General features: G+C 39.7%; 1 protein-coding gene across 1 annotated transcript; it reads left to right on the top strand.

The window, feature by feature from the left end:
• Window positions 1–365: 365 nt before the first annotated feature.
• Window positions 366–11,606, top strand: LOC106094014 (forkhead box protein biniou). Its single transcript, XM_013261192.2, has 4 exons — window positions 366–1,711; window positions 9,976–10,249; window positions 10,318–10,699; window positions 10,997–11,606. Exons 1-4 carry the CDS (start codon window positions 588–590, stop codon window positions 11,431–11,433), a joined length of 2,217 nt encoding a protein of 738 aa, XP_013116646.2. The 5' UTR covers window positions 366–587; the 3' UTR covers window positions 11,434–11,606.
• The last annotated feature ends 695 nt before the right edge of the window (window positions 11,607–12,301 follow it).

Below are 12,301 nucleotides of genomic sequence, written 5' to 3'. Positions count from 1 at the left end.
CCTTCTCCCACCTACAGACGACAACGACGACGATGGAGTGTGAAGATTTTGTATCTCACATATACAGGCTAATAACCAAAAACTATCAAGCCACCCACATATGGTGCCATAAGGAGTCGACCACGATCACACGATCAAAGGCATATGTGAAATTAACCCATGTCAGATCGTTGTAAGCACTCATCATTTGAATACTCTTGAGCGAGCTAATTATAGACCATATACAATGGCCATACTTGGAAGAGATAGGGAGAGCACAGTTTTATGTGAGCAGCCACAAAGCAAAGGATTTTGGAGTGGATTTTTAAACATTCTGCCGAATGCAATAACTGAGGCATGAACGGAGTAGAAAAATAATCAGTTCAATTAGAATAACGCCAGAGATTAGACGTGATCGTGAACGCGGATGCATTTGAAAAGTTCGATTGCTCGATTACTCTCACTCTCTACAATTAACACTCCGAATAAATGTGTCGGTGATCTAGGCAAAGAAAAGTGAATAGTGAATATTTTCAGCAACCTTTAGACAAAAAGAAGAAAAAAGATTTTTTCTTATCTAATAAAAAAAAAGTGCGAATTGAAAAAATATGATTAAAAGTGAAGACATGTTGGATACGGGACCTTGCGGCTCCCTAAGCACCTCGTCGCATCATCACCATGGCGGTCTGCATCAGTTGACCAGTCACCACACCTCTTTGTATCGCAATCTACCTGCCAATATCTTAGCCTCCTCCAACTTTCAGCCCATCATGTATGGTAACGATCATACGGTGATGCGCATGCATCAAGATTCACCAGAAATGCCTGATGAGAAACCTCCGTTATCGTATAATGATCGCAAGTACTATGCCACCATGATGACTCAGTCGGATTCCATGAATTATGGTTTAACGTCATTGCACAGCATGGCCACTCCACCAGCTTCCACCAGTCCCATATCATACGGTGTGCTTTTGCCCAATCCTCAAGGGGTAGTTGGGGGCCATGATGTTGGAGCTGTGGCCACGGGACCCCATTCGGGGAATTCATCGCCTTCAAATCGCACTCCGTCGGATAGCGATATGCAGCATTATCATTCGACATCATCAGCGAATAAAATTGTTAATCTATTGCCCGCTTCCTTGAATCACCATTATGCTTCGACCATCAAATATTGTTCGAGTAAACCTTCCACTACGGATTATCTGCACAATGAAAACCATCAATTGCAGGAACATCATCACATACACCAGCAACAACAGCAGCAGCAGCAGCAGCAACAACAACAACAACAACATCATTCCCACAATAACTCGGAACACTTGGATTCGGGAAATTCTTCAGAACTTCTACATCACTCGTTGCAACAGCAACAACGCATTCAGCACACTTCAAGTTCGGGTGGTGTCATAACCACAACCAACACTTCCAGTAATTCAAGTCATTTGCTAACATCTGCATCCAATACCACCTACTCGACAAGCTCTTCGCCTGCAAAATCTGTGCATTCGAATCAAAGCGATCAAGCCAACACTCCGAAGCAACAACAACAGCAATCCTCCACTACTTCCTCAGCTCAGGATTTATCCCCGCCGGACACCACTAAGAAATCGGGTATAAGACGTCCCGAGAAACCCGCCCTTAGCTATATCAATATGATTGCAATGGCCATTAAGGAGTCACCCACTGGAAAGTTGACTTTAAGTGAGATCTACAGTTTTCTACAGAAGAGGTAAGTTTATGTGAAAAACAATTTCTTTTGAGTTTGAAAAACCAGAGTGTTGAGATTATTGCTACGATGGTCCCTTTGCTAAGTATCTAACAGTTAAGGCAGCCAGGATGTCAAGATTTACAATTGACTGTATTTTCCATAATGGCAGCATTGGTTAAATCGCTGCACAAACTTATATAACTTCCACATCACTCAATTTTGACATCTTGAGGAACTAGAGGTCGGAGGCCACCGTAGCGCAGACGCTGAATGCCCGGGCTCCAATCCTGGCCACTCTATCAGAAAATTCCAGCGGTGGTTTTCCCCTCCTAATACTGGTAACATTTGTGAGGTACTATGCCATGTAAAACTTCTCTCCAAAGAGGTGTCGCACTGCGGCACGCCGTTCGGACTCGGCTATAAAAATGCAGGCCCCTTATCATTGACCTTAAACTTGAATCGGACTGCGATCATTGATACGTGAGAAGTTTGCCCCAGTTCCTTAGTGGAATGTTCATGGGCAAAATTTGCATTTTATTTGAGGAACTAAAATGACTAATTTCTATCCGATTTAATTGAAATATCACATATTATGTTCTGCTATTACTTCAAACCTTCGAATATAAAGCTCTTGGAGATTTCTTTATAGCTACACCAGATTTTTATTTCGATTCTGAGCATACTTAGCATGGATGTCAAAAGTCATAGCAAACCATTACGCGTATAATTTCAGCAGAATCGAATACAATTTGTGCGTTTTAGAGACTTATTCCACAATGGATGCCGCCGCAACGCGGAGGTAAGCATGTAAGGGAATCTTGAATGAAAGTGGTGATTTTTCCAAAGCATTTTAGTTTTACTGTGAGGTAATGTGTCCAAAAATGGAAATATCTTAAATTTCAACATAAATTAAAACAAGTAAAAGCGTGCTAAGTTCGGCCGGGCCGAATCTTGTATTCCCTTCACCATGGATCGCATTTGTCGAGTTCTATGCGCGGTATCTACTTTTAGGCAAACAAAGAATATTGAATAAGAACTGTTATGCTATTGAACCTATATCAAGTTATAGTCCGATTCGGGCCATAAATGAATGCTGAACTTTGTAGAAGTCATTGTGTTATATTTCAGTTAATTCGGATAAGAATTGCGCCTTGTAGGGGCTCAAGAAGCAAAATCGGGAGATACGTTTATATGGGAACTGTATCAAGCTATTGATCGATTCAAACCATATTAGACACGTATGTTGAAGGTCATGAGAGAAGCCGTTGTACAAATCTGCCAAATCGGATGAGAATTGCGCCCTCTAGAGGCTCAAGAAGTCAAGATCCCAGATCAATTAATATTGCAGCTATATCAGGTTATGTACCGATTTGCGGCATACTAAGCACAGTTGTTGGAAGTCATAACAGTACACCTCGTGCAAAATTTCAGCCGAATCGGATATGAATTACGCCCTCTAAAAGCTGAAGAAGTCAAGACTCCTGATCGGTTTATATGGCAGCTATATCAGGTTATGAACGGATTTAAACCATACTTAGCACAGATGTTGGAAGTGATACCAAAACACCACGTGCAAAATTTCAGTTAAATAGAGAATTGTGCCCTCTAGAGGCGCAAGAAGTCAAGTCCCAAGATCTGTTTATGTGGCAGCTATATCAAAACATGGACCGATTTAACCCATATACAGTCCCAGCCGACCTACAATAATAAAAAGTATATGTGTAAAATTTCAAGCGGCTAGCTTTACTCCTTCGAAAGTTAGCGTGCTTTCGATTGACAGAGAGACGGACGGACAGACGGACGGACATGGCTAGATTGACTCAAAATGTCATGACGATCAAGAATATATATACTTTATGGGGTCTTAGACTCATATTTCGAGGTGTTACAAACAGAATGACGAAATTAGTATATCCCCATCCTATGGTGGAGGGTATTAGAAGGCATTTTCAACGTTTCGACTTTTTTACCCTACACGCAAAAAAATAATTTGTTTCACATACAAAAAAATTTCGCCAAGTAAACTTCCTTTCTGAAAAACGATGGGTTTTGTTTACGATAAAAATACATATATATATGCGGTAAATTCTTGCAAGAATTTGTGACAAATGTAAAGTTTTTTTTTATCACTGACAATACCCTTCATATTCCTGACATATATAAACTTATTCGGGGTTTCAACTAAAGGGTGATTTTTTTGAGGTTAGGATTTTCATGCATTAGTATTTGACAGATCACGTGGGATTTCAGACATGGTGTCAAAGAGAAAGATGCTCAGTATGCTTTGACATTTCATCATGAATAGACTTACTAACGAGCAACGCTTGCAAATCATTGAATTTTATTACCAAAATCAGTGTTTGGTTCGAAATGTGTTCATTCACCGTAACGTTGCGTCCAACAGCATCTTTGAAAAAATACGGTCCAATGATTCCACCAGCGTACAAACCACACCAAACAGTGCATTTTTCGGGATGCATGGGCAGTTCTTGAACGGCTTCTGGTTGCTCTTCACTCCAAATGCGGCAATTTTGCTTATTTACGTAGCCATTCAACCAGAAATGAGCCTCATCGCTGAACGGTGAATGAACACATTTCGAACCGAACACTGATTTTGGTAATAAAATTCAATGATTTGCAAGCGTTGCTCGTTAGTAAGTCTATTCATGATGAAATGTCAAAGCATACTGAGCATCTTTCTCTTTGACACCATGTCTGAAATCCCACGTGATCTGTCAAATACTAATGCATGAAAATCCTAACCTCAAAAAAATCACCCTTTAGTTTTTCTTTATACTGTATATTATAAATATTAATATTAAATAGATTAATATTAAAATAGATTGTGCATATTAGGCTGCGACTAAGGAGTCGTATGACAATCGGCTGCGCGACGGGAGGTTAAGGTGCTTTTATCCCGACAGCGGTAAAAACCGAGCTATTTTCTACCCAAAGACTATAGGCCAATAAGCCACTCATACTTCATTTTGAAGACTTTGGAGAGACAGTCTCGACCCTTCACTGGTATGCGGCTATTAGAATGCGTACACTAAGGCTGCACAGTGGGATAGAACCGAAAAAACTAGTAAAAAATAATATAGTAATATATATGAGAACGGAGAACGGAGAGGAGAACGATCTGAGGTTAGCGAGATCGTGTGCACAATTTCAAGGCCCTTAGTTGTCCGGGCGCCTTTTGGTAGTTGTCACGTCGGTATTTTAAAAATTTGTTGGAGCTGTTGAATTTTCATTTGTGGTCCAGTTTCCAAAATTTTCGTCCCATTGAGGTCCCCAATATCTCGTCTTGTTTCAGGGATATTCGACTTTCAATATTTTTTTTGCAATTTTAACCGAGACCTGCTTAGTTTTTTTGAATTTGAATGAACCACAATTTAAGAAGGTATTTGTGGTTCAATTTTTATTTTTATGCATGATTTGAATTGGCGACAAAATTTACAACGATTTAATTGCAAAAGTGTCCACATCGTTATACAGTTTGGAAATAAAAAAAAAATTGTTTTTTTCCTTTTTTGGCCAAAAAAAAAAATATTTTCATTGTTTAGTCCTTGTTGAAGAAACTTGCTAAAATACTTTAACTTTTTCTTTATGTTTTGTGAAGGAGACATATTGTAGATGCATTATAAGTGAAATTTAAACAAGATATGTCAATTTAAACGCGTGCTATATGTACTTCAAAATAGGCAATTTTTTTATTAAAAAATTGGAAGACCCCTCGAGTTTTCAAATTCCAAACCCCACACCCCCATTTCGGCTTGTTTTTTTACTCCATATGTCCTCTAAACCCATGCAAAAAGTTTTTTGCGCCTAACTATATTTGTAGCTTCCATACCTTTCTTTATTTTGTATATTGACTGAACCTCAAATGGTCCATCCGATTAGTCCAACATTTCGGCAGGTATCTCACGAATGCTTCAATGTTGTCTTCCAATACGTCAATTGAAGCGGGCTTTTCTGTATAGACCAAGGCTGCGGAGTCGAGTTTTTGAGGCCGGAGTCGAAGTTGGAGTCGGACTACTGAGCCGGAATCGGAGTTGAGCGTTAGTCCCGACATCGAACAGCTCTTCGAGTTCGAGTTAGACTTCAAGGGCTAGACTCCGCAGCCCTGTTATAGACATGGACCTTAACATAGTCCCACAAAAAATAGTCTAAAGGCGCTAAATCGCACGATCTAGACGGGCGATTGACCGGTCCCGAACGTGAAATAAAATGTTCACCGAACTCGCCATAAGTCCATTTTAACGCGTGCTGTGTGACATGTGCCACCGTCTTGTTGACACCACATGGGATCTTGACTTCTTGATCCGATTTGGAAGAAATTTTGTACGACAGCTTCTCGCACGACCTTCAACATACGTGTCTAATATAGTCTGAAACGATCTATAGCTTGATACAGCTCCCATATAAATCGATCTCCCAATTTTGCTTCTTGAGCTTCTTATTGAGAACTGAAATATTACACAATGTTCAGAATTCATTTATGGTCCGAATCGGTCAATAGCTTGATATAGCTCCAATAGCATAATAGTTCTTATTCATTATTCTTTGTTTGCCTGAAAAGAGATACTACGCATAGAACGTGACAAATGCGATCCATGGTGGAGGGTATTTAAGATTCGGCCTGGCCGAACTTACTACGCCCTTACTTGTTTTTATACCCTCCACCATGGGATGGGGGGTATACTAATTTCGTCATTCTGTTTGTAACTACTCGAAATATTCGTCTGAGACCCCATAAAATATATTTATTCTTGATCGTCGCGACATTTTATGTCGATCTAGCCTTGTCCGTCCGTCCGTCTGTCCGTCTGTCTGTCGAAAGCACGCTAACTTCCGAAGAAGTAAAGCTAGCCGCTTAAAATTTTGCACAAATACTTCTTATTAGTGTAGGTCGGTTGGTATTGTAAATGGGCCATATTGGTCCATGTTTTGATATAGCTGTCATATAAACCGATCTTGGGTCTTGACTTCTTGAGCCTCTAGAGTGCGTAATTCTTATCCGATTTTGCACGAAGTGTTTTGTTATGATATCCAGCAACTGTGCCAAGTATGGTTCAAATCGGTCCATAACCTGATATAGCTGCCATATAAACCGATCTTCGGTCTTGACTTCTTGAGCCTCTAGAGTGCGCAATTCTTATCCGATTGGAATGAAATTTTGCACGACGTGTTTTGTTATGATACCCAATAACTGTCCTGAGTATGGTTCAAATCGGTTCATAACCTGATATAGCTGCCATATAAACCGATCTTGGGTCTTGACTTCTTAAGCCTCTAGAAGGCGCATTTCTTATCCGATTTGAATGAATTTATGCTCGTAGTATTTTGTTATGATACCCAACAACTGTGCCAAGTATGGTTCAAATCGGTTCATAACCTGATATAGCTGTCATATAAACAGATCTGTGGACTTGACTTCATGAGCTTCTAGAGGGCGCAATTCCTATCCGATTTGGCAGAAATTTTGCATGACGTATTTTATTCTTACTTTCAACAACTGTGTCAAATAAGGTTCAAATCGGTCCATAACCTGATATAGCTGCCATATAAACCGATCTGGGATTTTGACTTCTTGAGCCTCTAGAGGTCGCAATTATTATCCGATTTGCCTTAAATTTTGTACGATGGATATTCTCATGACCATAAACATACGTGTTTATTATGGTCTGAATCGGTCTATAGCCCGATACAGCAAATCTTTTCTTATATCCTTTTTTGCCTAAGAAGAGATGCCGGGAAAAGAACTCGACAAACGTGATCCATGGTAGAGGGTATATAAGATTTGGCCTGGCCGAACTTAGCACGCTCTTACTTGTTTTTTTTTTAGTTTTGGTCTCTACTACCTAATGTGATTATGGTAGATGATACAATATGTTACCAATTCAAATGAAAGAATTGTGTGGAATCCTATTTTCCAAATCCATTCACTTTTGCTCCATATGACCTCCTTTGAGTCGGTCAAAAACGAGATGCAAAATTTGGTCGTTTGAATTGGCAACACTACACTTATAGTACACACAGGCTGGAACATTGAAGTCTGATCTGTGTACAGCTATATCCGTTCAAAAGTGTCATATCTCTAGCCGTTTTTAAATGCCAGAAATTTTCCACAGTTATTATTGCACGCAAAGCTCGATCAAATGTTGTATGGTTTTTCCCAGAATTTTGGAATTAATAATCAAGGTTTTGCATATCGCTAATGCATCTGATTATTCACATCATTACTCACGATTGTCAGGAGGCCACCGTGCAGAGGTTAGCATGTCCCCCCCTGATGCTGAACGTCTGGATATGAATCCTAGCGAGAACATCAGAAGCAAGTAAATGTGTGCTAAGTTCAGCAGGGCCGAATCTTATATACCCTCCACCATGGATCAAATTTGTCGAGTTCTTTACCCGGTATCTCTGTTGTGCTGTTTCAGGCTATAGACCGACTCAGACCATATTTGACACAATTTCAGCTAAATCGGATAATAATTACGCCCTCTAGAGGCTCAGATCGATTTATATGACAGCTATATCAGGTTATGGACCGATTTGAACCATACTTAGGACAGTTGTTGGAAGTCATATCAAAACACGTCATGCCAAATTTCAGCCAAATCGGAAAGAAATTGTGCCCTTTAGAGGCTCAAGAAGGAATATAGGGAGATCGGTTTATATGGGAGCTGTATCAGGCTATAGACCGATTCGGACCGCATTTGACGCATACGTTGGAGGTTATGGCAGAAGCCATTGTTCAAAATTTCAGCCAAGTCGGATAAAAATTGAGCCCTCTACAGGCTCAAGAAGTCAAGATCACAGATCGGTTTATATGACAGCTATATCAAATTATGAACCGATTTGCGCCATACTTAGCACAGTTTTAGAAGTCGTAACAAAACACGTCATGCAAATTTCAGCCAAATCGGAAAGGAATTGAGCCCTCTAGAGGCTCAAGAAGTTAAGACCCCAGATCGGTTTATATGGCAGCCATATCAGGTTATGGACCGATTTCTACCATAATTTGCACAGTTATTGGAAGTCATACCGAAACACGTCAAGCCAAATTTCAGCCAAATCAGATAAGAATTGGGCCCTCTAGAGGCTCAAGATCTAACTTCGTTTTATATGGCAGCTATATCAAAAGATGGACCGATAAGAATAACGAAATTAGTACACCCCCATCCTATGGTGGAGGGTATAAAAATTTCTCCCCAAAGAGGTGTCGCCCTGCGCACACCGTTCCGACTCGGCTACAAAAAGGAGGTCCCTTATCACTGAGCTTAAGCTTAAATTGGACTGTACTCATCGATATGTGAGAAGTTTGGCCCTGTTCCCTAATGAAGTTTTCCCGATTTTTGGGCAGAATGGCATACCTCTAACCATGTTCCAGCCTATTAATCATGTTTGCATTGCGACTTTTTGCTGTTACCATTATTGAACCGACCCATGAAAGAATGACATTTTGCAACGATTGAGGAGAACACTATGGAAACTCTGAAAAAGCTCCGGGCAGTGTCAAAAATACATATTAGAACTGCTTCGAGGATTGGTATAAGCGCAAGGATTGCCAAATAGGATGGTATGGCTTGCACGTGGTATCTAACCTTTGAGATATCAAAATATTGCTATCTTCTAATAACCTTTGGCACAATGTATTAAAACACAATCCTGCATCTAATTTCGCTAGTGTCCCTAATATTCATTTTGGTTTCGATTTTCAGCAAACTTTTTTTTTTTTGATACATTTAATTTGAGATTTTGACGATTTTGAGTATTATTTGAAACGATTTTGCAACGAGAAAAATAACAAACCTCTTCCATGGCTATTTGAGATTATTGTTATTAAGTGTCGCTATGTGCGTTGCAAGTATAGGTATCTCTATTGAATTTAATTCCCCCCTTAATGAAATTGTTTTACTCAAATTCATAAATTTCCTGAGAAATTTTGTCATAAAACCTACATAACGAGCTGACGAAATACGCCTCCAATTTTCATATAAAATGTTTATTTTTATTTCAAAATGAAACAAAAAAAAAATGGATTGATTGATTTTTGTTGCGAATATTTCGATCATTCGTTTGTTGGGGCGATGTTTCGATAAACAAAATGCCATAATAAAAGTCTAGAGTTGAGGCATTTTTGTTTTGATGCGAATATGATTACTGAAATGACTTGAATTGAACAGAATTCCGTTAATTGAGAGATGCTACACCAAAGTGGGAAGGCGTTGATGGTTTCTAGAATTTTGAGACTAATTTTTCTTAATTTCTTTTAATTGCAGATTTGAATTCTTTCGTGGACCCTATATAGGTTGGAAAAATTCCGTTCGCCATAATCTTAGTTTGAATGAATGCTTTAAAAAGTTACCCAAAGGCATGGGGGTGGGCAAACCTGGCAAGGGTAACTATTGGACCATAGAACAAAATTCCGCCTATATGTTTGAAGATGAAGGCAGCTTGAGACGGAGACCTAGGGGGTATCGTTCAAAACTGAAGGTCAAACCTTATTCAGGGGCCAATGGTTTTTATGCAACGGGTTCCTATGATGCCGGAATGGTAAATAAGAATTTAAAAAGGAAAATAAATTTGAGTTTTCTTTAAAAATTGGGTCTTTTTATTTTCAGGACAATCCCAATTTCTATGCTCCTCCAGCCTTCTCCTCCTTTGAATCCTATGCTGGAACATCGGCTTCAGGCAATTTCTCCGATGCCTGGGGTGGTCCTCACAATGGCCATGGTCAAACAACATTGCCACAGTACTCGAATATTGCCTCCTCTGCTGTTGCCATGCACCATAATAACAGTCCAACACCACCAATGGCCCATACCTCTGCACCCAACAGTTCTCCGCCTGCTCCCGCCAATTCAGCTGCGGCGGCAGCAGCAGCCTTACAGGCAAACTCCGGCATGGACTATGCCACAGCATCACTGGTGGCAGTCAGTAATGGTTATTCACCATATGGTACAACTGCCACAAGTGGCGCCTCCACGTACAGCATAGACAATGGTAAGTAGTGTTTGTAGGATTTTTTATAACAATCAGGCGTTCAGGGTGATCGTGTCAATCTTGCAAATTAAATGACTATAATTTCTCATAAAACAGGTCATTATGCAGACTGCTACACAAAAAAAAGAAGTAGGGAAGGAATGAAAAACGAATTGTTTCTTGTTTTCTTTCCCCTCGTTTTTTTATGAGCCTTCTAAAGATTTACACATCCATAAAACATTGCCCCAGCTGCAAAGTTGCTTAAATTTATGATGGGGAATTTAAATTAGTATTTAATCTTCGTCCTCCTTTTTCTAGGTTTACGTTCAATGTCTTTAACGCAAATGTCCTCGTTGTCATCACTTTCCTCACATCACCATCACAATGGCTCCATACATCACACGGCTGCTTCGATGACGCCACCTCCCTCAGCCTCATCGTCGTCAGCATCGCTGATACATGCATTACCACCGCCACCAATCATAACATCAGCGGCCACAACGGTGCTGCCACCCACATCGTCTGACGGTGATATGATTGATCGCAAACCGATATTTTTGCCCTCAATGACACCACCCTCCGGTGCTATAGATACACCGCCACTACATCACCATCATAATCAGCATCAACACCATCAGCAGCACCAACAACAGCTCAGTGTTGGTGGAGGAGGTGTTTCAGGTGGTGGCGATAGTGGCAGCAGTACGGTTGGAGATTCCTCTTCTTATTATGAACATATAAAATATTCGAATTAACAAAGCGTATATACACACACACACACACATTATCACAACTTGTCTCTTACAACACCATAAGACCACTTATAATGTTAAAGGGCGTAAGTTAAGTTTTTTGGTAACTTTATAAGCTTTTTAGGATGGTTCATATACTGCTTCCGCAACTTTTATAGACCACCTTTAAAATTGAAGGAATGTTTGAATTTAATGAGGTCTCTAGAGGAAATCGATTATTCGGAGGAAGAATATGTGGCAGCATCTAGCAGTTGCCCTACTTTGTCAGGGGCCACCCCATACCAATGATTGCTGCCCGTTTCAAGTTAAGCTTTGCATTATAGTCGAGTCCAAACGGTGATTTTGGACTGTAATCGCTAACTGAATCCAAAGATGGCGTAATTCTTATTCGAGTTTGCATGTCAACATAATTAGAATCGGTCAAAAACCTTCCGAAGCGGTTTGACTTCTCAAGAATCACAGTCTAAAAAAACTCGCAAATATGAGTTTTTATATTTTAGATTCAGTTCATGATCTTTTTTCGAGTTTAGTTATTTTTTATTTTTTCAAATGTATAATGCAATAGACTTACGGCCTTAAGTCTAGTACTGCCTTTGAGTTTTCTTTCGAAAAACTTGACTACGAGATTTTTACAAATAAGCACTACTAAGTTTTTTTACGAAATAATTTCAGCATGTTGCTAGCAACATTGTCAAATTTCGCAGATTTTTAATGTACATGTCTATTAAATGCAGCGAACTATCAGCTATTTACAAAAATGTTTGGTTTACATTTATTAAGAAACTTTGTCTTTTTATCTTGTGTAGAGATATTAGGGATAGTGAAAGATACTACTCCCGCCCAGGAGGCTATGTGCCTCTCAAATCCCTGT

Source organism: Stomoxys calcitrans, chromosome 1 (genome assembly GCF_963082655.1).
Source record: "Stomoxys calcitrans chromosome 1, idStoCalc2.1, whole genome shotgun sequence".
In the NCBI taxonomy this organism is placed as follows: Eukaryota; Metazoa; Arthropoda; class Insecta; order Diptera; family Muscidae; genus Stomoxys; species Stomoxys calcitrans.
This window is presented reverse-complemented; position numbering and strand designations above follow the sequence as displayed.

What these genes read in the sequence shown, in the direction of transcription:
- LOC106094014 (XM_013261192.2), top strand. Translation starts at nt 588, where the DNA reads ATGATTAAAAGTGAAGACATGTTGGATACGGGACCTTGCGGCTCCCTA. An exon ending in GTTCCTATGATGCCGGAATG is followed by an intron (nt 10,250 to 10,317) that starts GTAAATAAGAAT and finishes TTTTATTTTCAG; the next exon opens with GACAATCCCAATTTCTATGC. An exon ending in CACGTACAGCATAGACAATG is followed by an intron (nt 10,700 to 10,996) that starts GTAAGTAGTGTT and finishes TCCTTTTTCTAG; the next exon opens with GTTTACGTTCAATGTCTTTA.